Genomic DNA, 21,790 nt, shown 5'->3' on the forward strand with positions numbered 1-21,790 from the left:
GATTCAAAAGTCTGACTTGGTAGGGTAGTGGTTTACATAGTCGGCTTTGATTAATTCCAACCAATGACATCCGTTCCTGGTTATATGCGTGGTTGGCTGGACGGTCTTCATCGTCCTCTCCTTCCTCCAGGTCTCCAGCCACCAGTCCGACTCCAAATCGCAGGGCACCCCCAGGCCCCCCAGCTCGCCCTGGTTCTCGTGGGCCTCCTCCTGCCGGGGGACCCCCAGTACCGTCTCGCCCTGGGGCTTCTCCAGACCCTTATAGCGGGCCGCCACCCACGGTGCCCTCTCGACCAAACCGCGCACCCCCGAGTGTGCCCAGGTGAGTTAAAACCGAAGCCTCTCTATAACTCTCTTGAGAATTCAGTTGGATTCTGTACAAAATAATGTAATATAAAATATATATTCCCAACAGTAATATACTAAAGTGAGATTCATTTATAGCATGTTATCTACTATACCTAGCAAGAACAGCAAATCATCAAAATGGCAAGGTTAAAATTATACTGTCGTGCCGCTGGAACAGGATAAGGACTCGAGAAAGGGACAAGAGAAAAGAATTGCTCAGCTCCTTTTCATTCATGGCTACTTGTTGCTAGGCAGAATTTGTAGAGCCCTGTCAATCAACTGTGACCTATTGACCAATTGAAATGTTTGAATCCTAAAACTAGGGGCTGTTGATGTTTTTGGCCTTAGACAGGAACAGGAACACAGGATTGTTTGGCTCCATTTTCCTGCCCTAAATTGTTGCTAGGCAGAATTCAGTCACTGGTGTACCTTAGACGAACTTTAAAAAGTGCCTTATATCGACCACACTCAGTAGACAGTTACTATTGTAAAATTAGGGGTGGATGTTGTTGTGCCCCTGTAACAGGAATAAGAGAAAAGAACAATTTTTGTACGATTTCCTGCTAAATTCTCATGAGAATATCTAAAGTATTGGTGTCGAGAATGTTTAAAAGAAACTAGTGTGGATCCTCTGTGTTGCTAAGGGGGATGTGAAGACACCCGGATGAGGGCGTACAGGAGGTAAATAAAGAAAAAAAGAGGAGTAGTTGTTGGTATGACACAGAAATAGAGCAAATAGATTGCCAGCAACTCTGAGACAACTTCCTTGTCCGCTTAGACTGCCGTCCCGTTCACAGGCACCTCACCAATGTCGTCATGTTAAAAGCTGTGTGTTCAAAGCATGATTGGAATGATGGATGAGGAATAATGTAAAATCCTTTCTGGTTTTCCACTAACTGTGCCTGTCCCATTTGTATGCTAGCTAGCTTCTTAACATTCGAGCTGACATCCCGCTATGTAACTTCCTGTTTCTCTCCTCTTCATCCACCTTCTTTCTCTTTCTTTCTTTCCTTCTTCTTTCACCACCGCTTCCTTACCGCCACCCGACCACACTTTTTTCCACAGAATCACTATCACTGACCAATGAGGACTGACCTTTCTGGTATGTTGGTGCTGTCTGCCATTTTCATCTTCAGCATCGACCACGGCTACCTTCCTTCTTCTTCTTCCTCCTCCTCCTCTTCCACTCACTTTCTTCACTCATTTTTTGTTCTCTTTTCAGAGTGCTGCATGGGAGCACACACGCACACAATTGAAAAAGTGTGTGTTGCGTGAATTTTCAGCATTAAACCCCCGAAAGAGCTGAAGTCAACTGTTAGCCTCCATTTTGTGTCATCGTCGTCATGTGTGTGAGATGTACCATGACTCTCCATCAGTCCACTTAAGCAACCATTTTGGAAATGTTGACCAAAGAATAACAACAACCTCCCTTACATAATGCAGATTTATTCAGTGGTTAGCCAGTATGAGCTACTTTGGTTAGTAGCTGCGGGTTAAGCTTCTTTGCTCATTATTAACAACATATCTAGTCTCTGGACCCATTTTGTTGATATTGGATTAGCATTACAAACAGTGCAAAGATTGATGAATGATGTATATCAGAATTATTTGTAAAAAATAAATAAAAAATAGCCAGGGCTAGCAAACAAATTTAAAACATGTTGACTTTTTTTTTTCTTTTTAAATCCGTATGTTGTGAGTTTTTACAAGAAACTTTATAACCTTATAAAAGGCCTTTTAAAATAATGTAAGCTTAACTTACCAGCATTTGCATCCTAGTTTTTAGGGGAAAAAATTATCTACAGTATGTTTTTCAAAGCTCTTTAAGATAAGCAAAGATAAACATAGCGATACTAATTAGCTAAATTACTAGAAACATGAAGTATACATTATGTACAAAAATATGTAAATTAGTTCCTTTCATTTGGGAAATGTTCATCTAAGGTATGCTATGCTAGCTACTAGTTTAATTTATAGCATGTATGTACTATTTTGTACAGTAGGCTATTGGAATCATAGCATTACTACGTAATATGACTTATATGTTTCATTTTGACCAGAGTTTTCCTTCGACTTTAACACTTGCTAAGCTAAGCTAGGCTAGCTAGCTGCAGCCATTAGCAGCTAATAATAGGAGTGGAGGTTACCAATGGCTGATGGTTGTTGTGTTATGTGCTTTAATGGAAACCCACAGCTCCTCCCCGAGATGTTGTGTTTGATGACGCATGTTTTCAACACAAGGTAGCGCTCTAACCACTCCAAATGAGAAAACGTTAACCCCAAGTTGTGGATCCCCCTCCGCCCTCTTTGTATGTCCCCCAACAGTCGAAGACCCCCACCTTCACCGACCCACTAGACCTCCGAGCTCCTCCCCCTTCCTCCCCTTCTTCTGTCTCTCCTCTTCGGGCCGATGGCGCCACCTTCCTGTCTTCTGCGGCGGTGGCTCCTACCTCCAACCCTCAAATAGCGCCACCTGTCAACCATTCAGCTGCACAACACCTACACATACCTGATGCATGGTCCACTATAACGCACAGGCTCCATTAAAATAAACTGTGAATATATTATAGAATATATTATACAGTAGGCTATGTATGACTCAAGTAAAAATTTTACATTACAAGTTTAATTTTCATACACACATAAAGACAAGTTAACCACTAAAGCAAAACTACTCACCTGATAGATAGATAGATAGATAGATAGATAGATAGATAGATAGATAGATAGATAGATAGATAGATAGATAGATAGATAGATAGATAGATAGATAGATAGATAGATAGATAGATAGATAGATAGATAGATAGATAGATAGAGTGAAATTTAAGATACACACATACCCGCTGCATGATCCACAAACAGACTCCATTAAAATGAACTGTGAATATATTACATTGTGTGTATGATGCTGGTGGCAGTTTGTTAGCAAGCAAGTAGTCATGTGCACATAAAGAGAAGTTAACCACTGCGTCATGACACTAACATAAAGCAAAACTACTCACCCAACGGATGAAGGGAAATTCCAGGTATAGCAGCATCATAAAAAAATTTTTTTGCTATGTTGCTATGCTAACATTTATAAGAGTCTATATTTTGGTTGTGAAGTGGACGCACACAAAAAACGCACATTTTCAGCACAATTAGCGTTTTTTAGTCACTTTCATGCTAGCCATTTTAACCATATGCAGCTACATGCTAATTACGTTAGCACCTGCTTGGTACAAAGTTAATTTGTGTATGTAAGTCTTGTGGGCATACCCTTTCCTTAATTCACCATAAGCACAATCAACATTTTTGTCTGTGCCATTACTGGTAACAAAACACACACGGGAAAAAAAAAGAAAGCCAGAAATAAAAAAAACTCAACACTTGCTCTCCTCCTGTAGATGAAGTCTCACGAGGTTTGCCGAAGTCACACGTGATATTGGCTTGAACTCTGTTGTATGAATGGATGACCATTACTATGATATCCTCTGACCATATTTGGTCATCTGACGCACTCTCTTCTCGTTCTGCACAGCAGGCCGACAAAGGGGCGCTGTTCGATCTCCTCTTGACACTACACATCGCTTTTTCTTTCATCGTTTCATCACTCACTCACTCCACATTTCTTGCACAGAAGCTATGCAAAGGAAGTGCCTCCTCCCTCCCTCCCCACCTACTTTAATTTGATCCCCGGGTGAACGAATGAAACTGTTACCTTATCAAGGCGGGAAATAAATAAAAAGTGCAATATGGTAGCATGTTTCTGTGCTGGGAATCCCCATCGTATAACTCCTCCTTAATTAATTAACATGTTTTGATTTTTATCATTTCAAAAAAATTGATGTTCTGCCCCTTTTTCTTTTTCTGCTTTTTTGTTGTCAGTGGTCACGGGGGTGAGTGAGAGGATGCGTTCCCCGTACACGATTCTCCTTCTGTTTGTTTACTCTCAATTGTGTTGTGTCGTATTATTGGAGCCCTTCAAACCAGTGATGTCATCAATCAATAAAGCCCTCCTTTCCCTTGTGCATCTCACATCTGCAAAAATGTACACCCTCACTTGTGATTTACAAATAGTTTATCATTGAGGACGGGACATATCTCTACTGTTATTCTGTATATATGTGTTGTGCATCTTACTGTTTGAATGCAGGGTTTCCCCACCAGGGACCCTCAGTTCGGACAACCCTGCTTGCGCAATGTATGGAGTTTATTCGTATTTAACTTAAAAATGTATTGCGGTGATGTATGTTTATGGATTTGGGTTGGATGTTTGATACTGTGGTGTAGCAGAAAGATTGTGTTGTTTTATTTCCCCCTTGTTCCTGCGCCTGTGCGACAAGGGCAAATTACTGTTACTGTTAATGTGGATGCAACCATGACTTCACCCTGCAGGACTGCTGTGACATTGTTCACGTATAGAAATAAACTGCAGTGTACTGACCAGAATCGATGTCCTGCTTTGTTGTTCCAAGTTAGTATTTTACCAGCCCTATTATTTATTCCTACCAGAAGAACTAAACTAATAATTTTTGGGTCAATACCAGGGTTTTTATTTTTTCATGATAATTTCAACGTTTTTAATAAGTAAAAACATAAATCAATAAATACATTAAAAAGTAGTCCATTCACCATTTACCAAATAAATAAATTTAGTAGATGACTATGAGTCAACATAAATGACATCATCCAGATAACTGCTCTGCAGGTATGCCCTGCTCTTCAATTATTTTCTTTTTTTTTGTTTGGGCTGAAGCTACCAACACAATCCTCTGAAAATAAAAATAGCAGACTGAAGCCATATTAATATCAGCATCAGTTTTTCCTTATTTGTTTTTAAACTATACAGCTAAGTAGTACTTAAATACGTTTAAAATGCTTTCCAGATATTTGTAATTTTAACAACAAAATACATATTACAATTAAAATTAAGTGTACAGTTGATGATTGAGCAACTACAATTAAATTATTACGGTTCATTACCTGTTTTTCTTCAAAACAACCAAAAATAAATGGTGCCCTTTTCCCCTCGAAAAAGTTTATGCCTATATTGTTGTCCAATTCTGGAAGGACCTGTGTACTGCGTAAGCATGTCTGTAGCCAAGTAGGAGGGTACTTAAGTATATTAGCGTCATCTAGTGGAGCATTCGATGCATTACAGTGTGAATTCAACTGTCCACGTTCAAAGAAATGTCAAAGGCTTATTAATAAATGTAACTTTCACGTTAAGATAGTTGACAGTGCCCATAAGAATACTTTTAAGAAAAGAATTAATAAAACATATTTGGGACTGCAGTTTTTAATTCGTAACTCAGCTTACTCTTCAAATTGAAAATAAAAATACAATTTTGTGTAGGCAAACTTTATTCAGCCCTAGAGGAGACATTGCAGTACTGCATGGTAAAGTAGCACATAGGGAAAGACTACGAAATAATAATGATCTAAGTTTTTGTTTTTGAATAGTAAAGTGGTCATGTAATAATTTAAAACATTAAGTCTCTCGGTGTGTGGCGTTTAAAACCAACAACCATTTCTTCCTGGACCAAATTAGAATGTTTCTAATCAATAATTTCCCATTACGGTGGTATTTTTCTTAACCATAAATAATTAAGAACATTTTGAGATTGAATAGAAAACGCATTTACATAATGTTGCTCAATCAGTTTTATTCAGTAGGGGGGCAGGAGGGGGAAATAATCCAAGCCAACAAATCAGTTCACGTCTTCATTTTCAACACTCGCTTCTACTTAAACATCCAAAACTGATTGGTTGAGACACTAAATCATTCCAAATAATAAATAGTATATGTCCTCTCTTTTTGTCTTCCTTTGTATTAAATGTCAGCCTGTCAGTCACTAAACGTCACCTTCTGCACATACATACACACACCCAGCCACATCAATATACAATATGATACACAATTACAGTATATACACCCCATTCAACTCGTTTGATCAATGCTCTCCATCTCCTTCCTCACTTTCAATCAAAGTAACAATGTAGAGATACCACCCAATTTATATATATATATATAAATAAATATCAGGGGTGTGCAAACTTTTTACGCATAGAGAAAAATTGAAGAGCCACACTGAGAAATTCTTCAATTTTAATAAACGAGCTAAAAATCAAACCATCACAATATTATATATTGCAACTAGCCACTAATGGCCACCGGCTGTAGTTAAGACACCCCTGATAGAGTTGGACCGCTCCCAAAGGACAAGAACGTCAAATGGCGGAAGAAAATTGGATTTGGAAGGAAAGTAACAGAATGAAGGAATGAAGAAATGAAGAAATGAAGAAATGAAGAAATGAAGAAATGAAAAAGATTAGGAACAAGGAGGAACAAGTAACGTAACCTCCTTTGTTATGTAATGGTTTACCCATTACAATATGAGCAATACAGTTGATGATATACACAAATTTGGCAAAATGTGACGGGAAAGGTTTAGTAACTGAAAACTCTTGCATCCAACCTAATTATTTCTTTCAAAATGGCATCCTCAGCTGCACAGGCGTCATGGGATCCGTCATCAGCAAGCTCTGTACGAACCGTTTTAGTGCAATTAACTTCAAGTCTACAAAATGATACATCAGACCCCGCCTCACACAAGCGCGCGCACAAACGCAGTTTTGGATAAGTATACATTCGAACCTGATGTGTCACAAGTAAGGAGACGTGAGGCCCTGTTATTGCACTTGAGCGTACGGAAAAGTGGGCGGCGGCCATTTTGGATGCTTTTAAATAAACGGATGAGCGATCTCACACCACCAGGATCTTGACCTCGTCCTGCTCGTCGGGACGGTAGAAGAAAGGGATGCACGGATTCTCGCCCATGAAGGGGGGCGGCCGCGGCAGCCCCTGCGGGTTCTGGATCTCCTGCAGCAGCTGCATGATCTGCCGCGCCGTGCCGTCCTCCTTGGGCTCGACGGGGGGCGGGCTGTGAAGCGAGGGGGCTTCCTGACCAGCGGTGGGCTCGGAGAGGGGGATGACCTCCATTGCTTCTAGGACACATAAGGTCTATCAGAGGCAATTTTCCGAGCTGGAATCGAGGTGGGCCGACGCCCCCTTCAGCTCACCTGCTCCGCCGCCAGCACCGACGTCGTCCCCGTGTGCTTGGTGCTCGTTGTGACGGTGGTCCTCGCCAACAGGAAGGAGGTCGGGGTTGGCCGAAGCCAAGCCGCCGATGGCGCCGGCGTATCTGCCGTACCAGTCGTTGCGTTCCGCCACCAGCCTCATGACCAAGTCCTGCAGCTCTGCCAGCTTTGCCTGGTGGACAGGAAGTTATTTCGGACCTGCGGTCACTCACTGCCAAGGAGACGTTCTCGTCACTACCTTCATCTCTTCTTTGTCCTGAGCAAGCATGCTGATGTATTGCTCCTTCTCCCGATGCTTCTGCTTCATGATGGCCCTCTGGCTCTGGTACAGGGCAATGTACTCTCCTGAAAATCAAAGCGGCGACAACATTTAGCGATTTCACCTTCTCGCATCAGGAACAATCCTCCCTTCTCACCGATAGTGTCCGTCTCGCCGGACAGCTGGATGCAGCGATGCTCCAGCTCCTCCACGCGCTCCTTCAGGTCGGCCTTCTCCTGCATGAGCGAGGTGAAGCGCTGTTGGAGCTTCTCCATTGCAGTCTGTAACACCTGGTGAACTTCCACCGGCACTCCTCCTCCTTCTGGGCACATGAGTTCATTAGCAGAGTTAGAGCAACACACCTCTGAAAATTCATTGTCGTAAATTGCCCAAAAAAAATAAAAAATAAAATACACATCATTCAGCCCTAATTATAAAAAATCTTAATTAAATTTCCCCCCTAAAATCAGGGGTCAGCAACCTTTCCTGTCAAAAGAGCCGCCATTTTAGGCCAAATAAATAACCACAAATCTGCCTGCAGCCGCAAAACATTTGAACATTGTTAGTCTAATGTATGTATGTAGGTTAGTCTAATGATTTTTAATACTTAATTTTTCATAAATGTTTAGACTTTTCTGCCTTTCAAATTTCTGACATTTTTGACAATTCTATGGACATATTGCGGTAATTTTCTCCTCTTCTTCCTTTTTAGACTTAAAAAATATATATAATTCTTTGCTATCAAATTTCTGACATTTTAAGCAATTTTGTGGACATTTTAAAGTAATTGTGGGGATTTCTTCTTTTGGCATTCTATGGTTACTTATTGAAAGGGTTTTTTTCTGCCTTTTTTATTAATTTCTCTGGGCATTTTTGGCAATTTCATTGACATTTTTATGCTAATTTTCTGCTTTTCCTCTTGCTTTTTGGACATTTTATGGTCACTTTTTGGAATTTCTATTTATTGATTGATTTCATCTACCTTTCATCTCTCTTTCTGACAACTTAAAAATTTGGACTCTTGACATTTAATTTTTTTTAATTATTCATTTTTTTATTCAATCGTTAATTTATTTTATGTAAAAAAATTAATACAGTGTTCTCTCGCTATAACGCGGTTCACTGTTCGCGGCCTTGCTGTTTTGCAGAGGTTTTTTTTATTGCAAGTTTGCATGCATTTCTTTTACAGTAATGTTTCTGATTTTATAAAATTTATGAAGGTTTGAACATTGAGAATGTTTAAACGAGAGAAATGTGAAAAAATTTAAATGCGTCAATGAAAAAAAGTGTATAAACTGTATGTTGAGGGGTTTTAGAGCCTTAAAACATTTATAATAAATGTAAAACATAAAGCTAACTATTTCGCGGATTTCATTTATTGCGGGTATATTTTGGAACCTCACCCCAGCGGAAAACTAGGGAACACTGTATGTAAAAATATAATATAAATTTCAACTATTTTTTTTCAGAGATGCACGGGGAGTCACAGAAGAGGGACTAAAGAGCTACATGTAGCTCCAGAGCCACAGGTTGCAGACCCCTGCCCTAAAACAAACAATCATACTAAACAAAAAAATATTTTCTCACCTGAATGTTGGTGATTGTGTTCACAGTGACTATGTTGGCCCTGAGAGTGTTCATGCTCGTGATGGTGATCATGATCGTGATCGTGATCGTGATGGTGATCGTAATCGTGATGGTGATCATCACGCCCATTGTGACTGTGCTGCTGGAGGCTGAGAGCCACTGCAGCCTGGTGCTTTGCGGCCGCGTGGAGTCGCTGCTCCTCCCTCAGCTGCCTCTTTGCCTCGTCCCGCTCGGCCTCCAAACGAGCCAAGGCATCGTGAATGAACTGTTCCTGCGGAGGCGGTGAAATCGATCACAAAAAGTCAAATGCAAACCAACATAAATGGACCTTATATGGCAGTATTGTTCTTACCATCTCTTTTTGGCTCTCAAAGTCTTGCGGGATGATGATGGAGGATGACTCCGTAACACTTTCTTGAGGCAACTGGCTCTCCACGCCGTCTCCTGAGCAACATCAATGATATTGATAAACCTTTATACAAATACTGCTTATGATATATACAGTACTGTGAAGTAGTATTTCTCTTCTCTTCTCAATTTTTTTGCAGTTTCCCCACTTTATTGTTCAAAACAGAATAACATTGACAAACCTTCATCTCTGGGCGCCATGGCTAGAGCTGAACTGTTGAGCAGCTCCCTCACCTCAGCCTGCAAATGCTTGTTATCTTTCACCAAATGATCTAAATGCTCCTGAAGGGGGGGGGCAAGAACAGTCATTTCATTATTTCAAGAGAAGAAGTAGGGGCAGGCACATGCTTGCATACCTGTGCTCGCTTCAGTTCATTCTGGCTGACTTCCAGCTGTGTGCGGCCCTGGGACTCATCATGATGCAGCCGGTCCATGAGCTGGCTCTGCGTTAAATACTGCCGGTGGAGCTGCTCTCTCTCGGAGGCCACCGTCTGGTAGGCGGCGCTGTACTGTTGCAGGTGGGCCGCCACCTGGTCCCTCTGCTCAGCCAGACCTTGAGCCTCCTTTAATTTCTCTTCCAGCTGTTGGTAAGAGAATCCCAAAATTAGCACAACCATCTGCGATAAATGTTTGGTATGAAATACAAAAACAATATAGGACAGTGACTCCCAACCATTGTTCCGCAGCACAGTAGTACGGCGTGAAAGACCTTTAGGTTATCCAATCACACAATTTCACTTAATAGTTCTGAAAATTATTTTCTAAATTCACCACAAATTTTCTCTTTGTTCATCTACCTATGCTAGTGAAAAAAGTTGATCATATGAACAATTAAACTGTCCACTAGATTTTTTTTTATTTTTAAACCTGGTCCCCTTTCACTCCTGCGGCCATGTAACACTAACGAGCCACATGCCAAAAGTGAGGGAAAAGAGCTAAGGCACTTAGGGGTGCATTCACTTTTGTTGCGGATGATTTGGACATTAATGGCTGTGTGCTGACAATAAATGTACACCTTTACACAAGCTGTACACCGATGACTTCACACTGTAGCAAAGTGTCATTTATTCAGTGTTGTCGAATTTAAGAAAAAAAATGTGACGGGTGTACTTAATTTTGTGAGATACTGTAACTGTATTGTGCTTTTTGTGCATTTTGTTTGGTTGCATGCCGTGAAATCCTTATGATGTAAAATGTGTACCCTTTGGCTCAATAAAGATCGCGAAACACTGACGTAGAAGACCGAACCTGCTCTTTCACATTGTGCAGCTGCTCTTGAAGCTCGCCCATTCTGCGTGCCAGCTCTTTCTTAACATGCTGCTCCGACTGAATGGCGGTTGTCAGCTCCATGTTTTCATTCGACTGCAAAAAATAAGAAAAACATTTTTCAGATAAAAAAGAAAAAAGTAGCAATCTCTCACATTGCAAACTAAAAACTAAACTTCCCTCTTTCACACGAAAACTCCAAAACTCACCAGTTGAACAAACCCGTTCTGCAGCTCAGCAAGCTGGTCCTTCAGCGTTCGGTTCTGCGTGAGAGCGCGGCTGATGGTTGCCTTGTCTGACTGAACGTCTTCGAGCATGCGGCGACGGTCGTCGACCTCCTGGGCTTGGCCCTCCGCCTGCTGCTCCAGATCAGACAGGCGCGCCTCTTGCTCCGAGCACAGGCGGCTCAGCTGCTCGTTGTCACACAGCTATAAGGAGAAAATGCTGTCTTAAATACGCTCTGAAACATTTCAGGGAGACATTTTACAACATATTGGTGCACACCTGCGACTGGTACTGCTCATCGAGTGAGTCCTTCTCCTTTTGCAGAGTGTCGAGAGCTTCCTGTAGAGCCATTTCGCTCTCTGAAGGGCCTGAGGACTGAGGTTCGGCAGCACTCTGCTCTTCTCTCTCTCGGGAGAGTAATGCTAGAAGAGATAGAGGAAAAACTGGATTTAGGCCTGTACAAAAAAACCTGTTTTTCACAGTAGTGTAGTTTAGTGATCAATTTCAGCGCGCTCCAAATACAAGTTACGTCACCGCCATGAGAACAAAACTGCAGCAAACCAAGGACTAACGATTGTTAAGACATGTTACAATCCATATTTTAGCTTACCTGCAGCATTTTTTAACTCTGCAATAATAGCTTCAAGTTCTTGGACTCGTTCGATGTTTCTGTCCCTCTCTTCTGCAACCAGTGACACCTTCACAGACATGCATACATTAGTCCGTATGGTTTGTTTGTGTTGAATAATTCAACAATACAGGTTCATGGTTGTGTACATGCTAGTGATTCTGAAAGATCCTCTCAGGTTTAAAGGGACACCGGCTAAATTAACATGGATGATTTGACTGCAAAAAAAATGCCTAAAAGGTGAAAAAATAACATCCTAATATTGATTTATTGCACTTTTAGGGCAAGATTTCCCCATCGAATGGCCGCAAATCACGCAAGTGATGTGACAAGCGTGTCACTTTGTCAATTTGCTCACTGACAATGCTTCTTTGTACAACGAAAAGGAATTTAAAAAATATATAAAATCGAAGAATTACAGCAACATTATGTAGTGTCTTGAACAAATATAACTCTTGACATGCGCACAGGCATTGTCTGCCATGAAAAGGATATTTATGCAGACCGGCCAAGCTGGTGTGTAGAGTCAAATTACACACAGAGCTATTTATTCCTGGCAATTGTTTATAATTGTACAGGGTATAATAAGAGAGACAGGAATGAAGACCAAGGTAGGCACAGGAAGGCTGCATTTACAATTACACTGTAAAAAAAACGATTTTTAGTAAATGCAGTCAAAAAGACAAGTCCAGCCAGCTGTCATAATGATTTTTCATACTATGTATGCATAACAGTAACATGCCACCAACGTATTGCGTGGGCCAACTTCATAATTAAACCCTAACAAAGAATTGATGTCCATGTATTATTTGTTAGGCACCAATCAGTTGGAGATTTTCACTATTCCCGTCTGGGGTCAGTCAGTCCCTATCCCTTGCAAAAAGTTGGGGTTCATTGTACAAGTTTACAGCTTTATTTTAATTGGGATATTATAATAATAATATAATTGGTGAATTGACATTTGAATGGCTTACATACAAATATTTGGGTCTTGGGAGTGCCTGCCCCTCTATCAAGTCTGAAATTTACCAACTAAGTATATCTTTTGCTACCTGCCCATTTTTGAAATGACGCTAGTTTTAAATTGTGTGTGGGGGGGAAATGCACAAGGTCTTCTTGAAATCTTGGCGTGGTTTACTTGTGTTAGCAGCTGCTCTGTTTTGTCCTTCCAAACGCGGCCCCCCTCCTGGATCTGCTCTGCATAACAATCCCGCTCTGTCTTCAGCTGGGCAACTGACTCCATCAGCTATAGCATGAATAACAACAAGGGGTTAAAAGTCAAATTTGTTGAAAAAGGAAAAGCAGCAATTTTTACAATAGGTATTGCAGGTGTTTGCAGCTAGAACCTGGTGATTGTGCACTTCCACCTGCTGCTTTTCTTCCAGCAGTAACTGGATCTGCTGGCTGGCAATACTGGGATCCGACTGAGTGGAGCACTGTGCCAACAAAACCCAAATATGATTAAAAAAAAAATAAGAAAGAAACAAAACTCCAATCTATAACCAAGGTCACATGTATACACATAAACTGACCTGCTGCAACATGAGGTCGGCCATTTCGAGCCTCTTGCGGAGATCCTCCACCTCCAGCCGTAATGCTACCGTCTCTTGCGATCTCTGCCTCAACTGTTCTGACAGCTCCGAACGCTGCTGTTTGGACTCGTCGCTCAAATTGCTGGAAACAAATGCAAAGCGTGCAGCTTTTAATTCTCTTGGTGGTCTTTTATGATGAATAGACAAAAACAACAACTGAAGACCTCACTTACTTTTGCCTAAATACCTCCAGCCTTAGGGCGTCTCTTTCTTTTTCAAATTCTTTGTTGTGCTGGAGACAAAAACAAAAAGAAAGAAATAATCATAAAGCTATCCGAAGCAAAGCATTTATTTTGTTTTGTTTTTTTATGCTGATCCACAGCCATTTGCGTTCTCAGTATTTCCCACCTTTTCAAATTGTTTCTGTTGCGTCGATACGGATGACAGCGTTCTCTCGAGCTCCGACACTCTCTGCTTTGTTGACTGCAGTCGGCTATTCAGCTCCTCTTTTTCTCCTGAACATTTAATCACATTGAAAGGGAAAGGGACTTGCAACTAGGGGTCTTTTTTTTTATTTTTATAAATAGTCAAACAACATTGAATCACACCCACCTGCTTTCTGCCGTGCAGCCTGTTGTGTATATTGTAGTGCGGTTTGCAGCTCAGATTTCTCCGACACCAGTATGCCAATTGTTTGAATGTGAACCTTGGGAGATGGTCAAAAAGAGTGCAGTGTTTTGTCTGATGCACCCTTAATCAATCACTGCTTTTACATAACTAAGTGCAGATACATGTACAGTTAGAACATAGACAGACTTCTGTATTTCGTAACGTAGTTCAGTTTATTTATACCCGGTATTCTGATTAATATTTGAGGAATATGAATTAAGTAGCTAAATCTACCCATTTTTATCCATCTCACGGGGCGGCCATTTTGTTACTTGCTGTCAACAGAAAATGGCATCAGAGTTCCTCAGGTAACAACCTCACCTTTTTTTATTTTTATTTGTTTTGTGTTGGGGTGGGGGGGTGTCAGGTGACATTTGTAAGCCGAGCCGTGATTGGTCGCTACCTGAGCACTGAGCAACTGTGATGTAGTTTTCATTTCACAGCAGGTGGAAAAATGGCTGCAACCTGAGGCTGAGATGGATCTTGCTGCTTAATTCAGATTTGACAAATGCAATATTAATCAGAATGCAATGTTTAGACAGGTGGAGATGCATAGAACATATTGTAAAAAAAATACATAAATAAATAAATTGGGGTTGACTTGTCCTTTATATCAGTCACAGTAAAGACATTTATTTAAGCTATAGTGTTTAATTAAGACACAGTGTATTTTAGAGCGTAGAAATAATCCTTATAGTATAACATGCTACTTAACACAAAGGTCCAATTAACATATCAAGAGTATGAGAACATACCTGTAATTGCTCCCGCATTGCTCCCTGCTCTTTGAAAAACTTTTGTTCAAATTCCTTTCGCTCCTGAATGAACAGAAATTAAAATGTGATCAATGTCAACAAGTAAGATATGAGCCACAGGCGTGAAGATGAACAAGGGGTGAAAAAGACCTTCTGCAGCTGATCTGTGAGCTCCTGAGATTGTTGTGCCTGATGAAGCAAAAGAACACAAGCCTATCATCAATGCAGTGTGACACAATTCCACCCTTGAAATGTGGCCAAAAAGTTTAAGTTCATGTCAGAACATCAAACATTTGGACATTTTTTGCTGCGCTAAACAAAGATTATATATAAGAAATACACTTTTGTTACAATTTACTGAAATGCATTCAGCAATAGGGGAAAACATTGCATGACTTACATGCATGAGTAACCATTTTAGTGAGGATAGTGATACTTAAGGTGACGTGCTATAACGTTGACATGCAATACAGTTCGTGCATTGTGGCATTCAAAGACTCTCACACACACACACAGCTTCTTACCAGCTGGCCAAGCTTGGTATTGAGCTGAGAGTTTGTTAAGTTGCTGGACTCCAGGGCAGCAGACAGCTCCTGGTTCCGACTCTAGCGTGTAACATGCATCCGGGAAAGCAAGGAAAAAAACGTAAGAGGAAGAAAGTGTTTGTGGCACAAGACAAAAAAATGGATACGACAGGCAAGGAGTAACATTTGTAAATGATTAGCACTAGGGCAAACAATAGCATTTTTATGTGTTGTGCAAAAAAAAAAAAAAAAAAAGTGACCAATGGAGTGTGTGGGAAAATGATGAGCGTTGTATCATACGTCCAATTCTCTCTCGCCAACGGACGGGGGACTGTCACCATTCAGATGTGCAGCAGACGACTGAAACCACAAAAATGAATGAACTTCATTAAAAAAAAAATCTCAAGTAATGAGTTAGATTTGTATTTATCAAAAGGTTGCAGCAACGTACTTCAGAGACTAGGCCGTTCAGCTGCTGAGACAGTTGTCGCAGGCTCTCTGTGGAAGACAGCTGTCTGCGGAATACCATATGCAGTACATACACTCATACATTTGAAAAAAATATAGATATAAAAAAAAATTATATATATATATATATATATATATATATATATATAAAATTTGAAAGGGGGGGGGGCGCAACTATTGTGTCCATTTTAGTCATAAGTCGATATAGTAATTATCGTGACAGGCCTTTTCACTGCCCTAATTGTTCTTGAAACAAATGCTTCAGCTTTAGAACACACAATCTCCATCATACTGTGTGACATCCTCTTCACGTACTGCAGGTTGAACGAAATGAGCCAACCTACCTATTTTGCTCCGATAAACTCTCATTGCCATTAGTGTCAGGGTAGTCCTGCAGAAAGACAAAAAAAAAAGAAAATGGAAGTGTAAGATCAAATAGAAACATCAACAAAGGACACATTCCAAAAATAAAACCGCACGCAATTGATAATGCAAAAGCTCAACTACGAGGCTTGCATATAAAATCTCAACAAGCCCAACTATTTCTGGTTATCAAGTTTCTTCAACATTCTGTTAGATGTTTTTTTTTTTTTAAACATCTTCTAGTCAACGCTGCTGATGTCAAGTATTGCTGTGTGCCTTTGTATCAGCATTCTGAGTACATTTTTTACATTTTGCACAACTTAGATTCAATGAATTCAACTCACCAATAAACCAAACCAATCAAAAGCCAACTTTTGTTGGAGACAAACATACACATAGAAAGTAATACATTACCATAATGTAAGCAATCATTTAAATCAATCAAATATCCTATTGCACATGCTGTGTAATGACACTGAGGAGTTTATATGGCAGAAACCAGCTAGGAATCCAGTTAGAGTGAGACACACCTGCAGCATGGCAGTGTGGTGTCCGACACTCTGAGGGTTAGTAGTGGTGTTAGTATTAGTAGCGTTAGACAGGGGTGAGTGTCGGTCGAGCTCAGCCCTGGGAGGGTGTCCCGAGGACGTGATGGTCACCACGTCGGCTACGGTCTGAGGTGGCATGTACACAAAAGTATATACGAGTGTTATGACAGTTAAGACAAAAACACAACAGAGAGGCATTTATGTGTTTATGAGCACTGAAACAATGCCATTCCTATCAAGAAAGACAATGGGACATTGAGACATAGCATTGGGGAGCCTGATGCAAATACTGTCATTCCAACTGTATCATTTAAGTAAGCATGTTATATTAAATGCTCAGCAAACAATGGTAGGGGGGGGATAAATGTAAAATGCACTATTTTTTCAAGACCTGAAGCTGGGCACGTGCTCTCTGCAACATGTGACGAACTTAAAAGCCCTTCGTTAAAGAAGTCGGTCAGAATGGGAATGCAAGCACTTCAAGAGCAGGAGCAGGACACAGATGTTAGAAAAGCATAAAAAAAAGTAAAGCAGATACAAGGATAGAGAGCTCACCTGACTTTTGCCATATGCAGGCAGGGCTACTCCATTGCTTTGACTAAATGCTTTGAGAATATTGTCAAACTATAGACATGAGGGAGACATAGAAGGAGAGAGGAAATCTTTAGAAAAGAATGACAAACAAGAGCATAGAAGGCAGACATTTTCAGGATTGCCCACAGGAAGTTGTCTAGGAAACAAGGGTTTAAAAAAAAAAAGAAAGAAAGAAAAGATGGGATGCCTATCAAAAGGTTGCTGAATAAAATGTTAAGAACTACAATAACAAAGTCTCGATAGTATATAATAATAATAAATAATAATAATAGGAAGAATAAGAAGAATAATGCAATACACTATAAAAAAATATTATTATTTTTTTTTTTTTTGTCAAATCTGCTATTGCACATCCTGCCTCAAAGTTTAGAAACCCTGTCAAAAACAAAACAGGCCAGGCAATCTGTCCCTAGGTCTTTGGCGGAACACAATGTATACAATGGTGTATATTCTTCTTCTCTTAACATCACTCAACCTACTGTTCCATCTTTTGTAAAAAATGTTGGAAATGACAGAAAAAGCCAATTAAAAAGCAAAACACATGACTAGATTTTATCTTATGCGTGTAGATGGTTATAACTCCTGTGAGGCATATTTTCCTCCAAAACCTTGCAGAGGATGAGCTGCTGCTTGACCATGCTTACATTGTCTGGAGAGTTTCTGTCAATCGAGGGTGCATCGTACTGGTTGGGTCCTTTCACCTTCCTCTTCTTCTTTGCTCCCGCGCCGCCTAGAAGTCCTCCTCCTTTTTCTTCTCCAACACTGGTTGGAGTGCTCTTCTGCTGGAACTCCTTGAGCTGAGCAAAACGTGAAAAATCGAGACCTTATAAATTATATGATATTTATTGTGCCTTAGGTTAGCTCTGCCAGCATATACAAGTAGTTTAGCTTTTTCCACTTCCCTTCTTAGAAATATTGAGACAAAAGTGCTGCGTCATACACAAGCCTACAAGAGAATGATGTGAGAATGGCCCATGCTCATCAACTTGAAATCGGTACAGGTAAAGCTTTACCATTCGCCATAGCATCCTCATGATGATCTATTTATTATGTGGAAAACTGGCTCAAAGACCACTTCGTTCACAGACTTGAGCTGTTTGTGTGTCGTGTGGTGTTAGGCCATGAAGGTGACTGGAAGGAAAACTACCCGACTCTACAGTCAATATTTGATAAAAAAATTAGTCAACCTGGCTCACAGAATTTTAGAGGATCCTGCTAATGTTTTTTTAGAAGCTATTGATGATTCTGAACATCCACAATGCAAAAGTTTCTTTTACACAGTGAAAACAAACAGCGTATTGTATTGCTTTTGCCTGCGACTAGCATACAAATCATGTAGATTGCAATAGTAGTCAAACGATATTTCATCACATTTTGAAATCAAAATAATCTTAACAAATCAAATTACCAACGATCCAAAGTCCAATGCTTTTCAATGAGCGGAGAGCGCTTCCTTTCACCGAGTTGACCGCCATTTTGACTTGTGATGTAAGCTTGATTTGTGATGCAAGCTCGGAATTGTCCCTTGCCATCTAGGAGACATTATAGAGCGAGTAGCTACAAAAACGTGCACTACAAGCTCTCTTTCCTCCCAACGTCTATCTCACAACTAAACAAATTGGAGAAAACGTCAGACCTTAGTTGAATAATTTTAAATTATATCATGGCGAATAGAGATGAATTTGAACAGTATTATCTGCTACTTGATATATTTATTAACTCAGTTGTATTAGTTTTACTGGTTGTGCCTAGCTCTTATTTACTGAATTGTTGTTTCTGTTCCAACAGTTTCCACAGTTTGATTTATTTAACCATGCTTCGTACCTGATTGTACTGGTGGTTTCTGTTGTGTTAAAAGTTTGTAATTGTCCCCAGTTGTTACAGAATAAATGTATACTAACCTATATATTGAAGGTTCTGATAAGACTGAAAGCTCAAGGTTAGAGGTATGCAAGCAAGAATGCACCTAACCCAGTCTCAAACAATGTTCGACCTACTCATTAGATCATATTTCAAATGAAGCTAGGCATAAGCAACTCTCAAAAAGCTAGTTTGCTAGTCTTTGTGAAGCCAAACATGCTAGAAGTTGTCAATACTAGCATTTTTTTCAGTCTTGAAGTTTGTCATAATGGGTTCATTATAGGACCGCGTGGAATTCTGGGAAATTCTTCTTTCAAAAAGTGAAATTTTAAAATACTTAATCTAGGGGCTAAATGTCAGTTAAGACAGATAATAATTAATTACAATATCTGCTCTGAGCATATGTCGGCATAGTGACTTCCTAAAAGGTAACGTCGTACATCGTAAAGGCCATATTGTAACGAACAAACACGCCTAAGCCAAACACACACCGCGGGACAGGGAAGAGTGGCTGTCAGCTGTCAAAACACTCCCCATCATTCTATCCGCCTTACTGGAACTTACGACCAACTGAGTAACAAAAGGCCATCCTAAAAACAAAACATTGACACGCTTGCACTCGTGCACCGCTCCATATTCATTAGTTAGCCTTTTTGCTAATATCTTATTAGCCAAGTTAGCACGTACTGCTTCGACGGAATACATATTTTGTTTGTCAGCTAAAAAGCAACTCGAACGCCTTAAAAAATGAAATCGCAGAATGTTCAGATAGTGTCGCGTGGTAAAAATGGCACTTGGAAATAAAAACAATAACCACAATTTGGAAAAGTTGGATCTTAGAAAGTAAAGGCCTCAATAAAGCACCGGGCTTTCCTGCGCATCGATGCACGAGACGACCGACGGTGTCCGGACAAGCGTCGGCCATAGAGGTCGGAAGACGTGTAATGACGCTACCATTGTTGCGTTAATACAACTGTGATAAAATAGCACGTAATGAAGGTAAACAAGAGCAGCTTTAAATGACAACCAAAATAATGTATTTAATTGTACCTTTTTCTTGGCTGCGGCGAGTTTTATTTGCCTGCTCTGGTCGGCCATCCTGCTGCTGCTGCTGTGGTAATCAACGGCCCGGACGGACGAACCACGTCATCAGTTTGCTGTCGGATGCGGTCATGATCTCTAGAGGGCACACTTAACTCTGTTTGTTAAAAAAAAAACAAGAATTAAAAAAAACAAGAAAGAAAGAAAAATATATGGATAGGTGGACCTTTCGTTTATTTAGAGTAATGTAAATTATCTATCTATCTATCTATCTACCATGTACAAGGTGGGAAAAAACTGTATTCAGTCGCCGATTGTGCGATTACTTAAAATGATGACAGAGGTCTGTAATTGTCATCATAGGTGCATTTCAACTGTGAGAGACAGAATGAGGAACAAAATCACATTGTTGGGTTTTTTAAATAACTTGTTTGTAAATTGTGGTGGAAAAGAACTATTTGGTCAACTACAAACAAGCAAGAGCTAGTTCCAAACTACAGAGTTGTATGACATTGCAGAGAGAGCTGGGAATAAAGTAACAAAGGTTACCATTCATCAGTAACACACTCCACCAACAGGGAATCAAATCTTGCTGTTTTAGACGTGTCCCGCTGCTTAAGCCAGTTCATATCCAGGTTCGTCTAAAGCTTGCCAAGGAGCATATGGATGATCCAGAAGAGGATTGAGAATGGCATGTGGTCAGATGCAGCCAAAATAAAACTTTCTGCTGCAGAATCAACTTGTTGTGTTTGGAGGAAAAATAATGCGGAAATTATATCCCAAGAACATCATACCTACTGTGAATCATGGGGGTAGAAGCATTATGCTTTGGGACTGTTTTTTTCTGCAAAAGGGTACAGGATGACAAATTAAATCAATCCTACAATGTGTTTTCCAGGGTTTTTTCCCCCCATTCTGTATCTTATATCTTGCATTTCACAACAAAGACACAAGAAGTTACAGAAATAAGTGTTCCTTGTGTTTTCCCCCAACTTAAAGATATGCAGTTGTGCTCATAAGTTTATATACCCTTAGCTTATGAGCACAACTGTATTTATTATTAAAACAAATGGCAGCACTTTTCAATACTTGAAAATGTTCAACACCCTTTAATAATGAGAAGTTGAGCACAGCAATTGTGATTTTCAGGTTGTATCCAATTTTTTGGGCACTGCTACCTAAACTTGGGCTCATAAGTTTACATTCACTGGAGGTATGTAAATTTATGAGCACAACTAAACAACTCAGCAAATTGTTTTAGAGCAAGCAATTTGCTTGTTTTGTTGTGCTAACATTGTTGCCCGAATCAGCCCCAAACATTTTTTTGTATATATAGTTTAAAAATATATTTTTTTTTTTTTACAGTGTACATGCCTGCAATTGATTGGTAACCAGGCTAGGGTGTTGCCATCCTCTCATCCAAAATCTGTTGGCATAAGCTCAAACAATGAGGAAGTGTGATATAAAATAAAATACAATTACATTTTAATAAAAAAACAACTCTTTGTGTTATTGGGTAAAACAGTCAAATTGCTTACTCATGGTATCAATATAACAGTGTACTCTAGAAGGATGTTCTAATGTAAACTACTGACAAATTCAATACTTACATTGAAAGTTACGTGTATG

The 21,790-nt window shown here is 40.0% G+C and overlaps 2 protein-coding genes across 20 annotated transcripts in view; one reads left to right on the forward strand and one right to left on the reverse strand.

The window, feature by feature from the left end:
• The window catches only part of dnm1a (dynamin 1a), a 43,478-nt gene extending 38,696 nt beyond the window's left edge, over window positions 1–4,782 (forward strand). For 5 of the 13 annotated variants that reach the window (XM_086095828.1, XM_086095829.1, XM_086095825.1 and 2 more), the window contains 2 exons: window positions 131–322; window positions 2,674–4,782. In XM_086095828.1, the coding sequence (XP_085951954.1) occupies window positions 131–322; window positions 2,674–2,704 (223 nt within the window). In that variant the 3' untranslated portion in view covers window positions 2,705–4,782. Of the gene's footprint in view, window positions 1–130; window positions 323–992; window positions 1,030–1,413; window positions 1,451–2,673 lie in introns of all 13 variants that reach the window. The other 8 variants (XM_086095822.1, XM_086095820.1, XR_015097184.1 and 5 more) reach the window with 7 other exon arrangements.
• Window positions 4,783–5,979: 1,197 nt separating this feature from the next.
• golga2 (golgin A2) lies at window positions 5,980–20,317 on the reverse strand. Of its 7 annotated transcripts, none has more exons than XM_086097086.1 (28): window positions 20,171–20,317; window positions 17,905–18,057; window positions 17,222–17,290; window positions 16,649–16,792; window positions 16,100–16,146; window positions 15,739–15,802; window positions 15,588–15,647; window positions 15,288–15,368; window positions 14,914–14,952; window positions 14,764–14,826; window positions 13,952–14,045; window positions 13,748–13,854; window positions 13,573–13,631; window positions 13,340–13,481; window positions 13,154–13,243; window positions 12,946–13,053; window positions 11,790–11,877; window positions 11,459–11,601; window positions 11,164–11,382; window positions 10,937–11,050; window positions 10,045–10,269; window positions 9,871–9,970; window positions 9,633–9,724; window positions 9,281–9,551; window positions 7,851–8,012; window positions 7,673–7,779; window positions 7,417–7,606; window positions 5,980–7,341 (listed from the first exon to the last, which is right to left on the reverse strand). In XM_086097086.1, the coding sequence occupies exons 1-28, from the start codon at window positions 20,216–20,218 to the stop codon at window positions 7,100–7,102; spliced, it is 3,321 nt and encodes a 1,106-aa protein (XP_085953212.1). In that variant the 5' UTR covers window positions 20,219–20,317; the 3' UTR covers window positions 5,980–7,099. The 7 variants fall into 7 exon arrangements, with proteins under 7 accessions (XP_085953212.1, XP_085953213.1, XP_085953211.1 ...); XM_086097087.1 differs by having other exon boundaries at window positions 5,980–7,338; window positions 7,851–8,015; XM_086097085.1 differs by having other exon boundaries at window positions 7,851–8,015.
• Window positions 20,318–21,790: the final 1,473 nt, after the last annotated feature.

The sequence above is a fragment of the Leptonotus elevatus genome, chromosome 15 (assembly GCF_054856555.1).
Source record: "Leptonotus elevatus isolate MCC_2025b chromosome 15, RoL_Lele_1.0, whole genome shotgun sequence".
Lineage (NCBI taxonomy): Eukaryota > Metazoa > Chordata > Actinopteri > Syngnathiformes > Syngnathidae > Leptonotus > Leptonotus elevatus.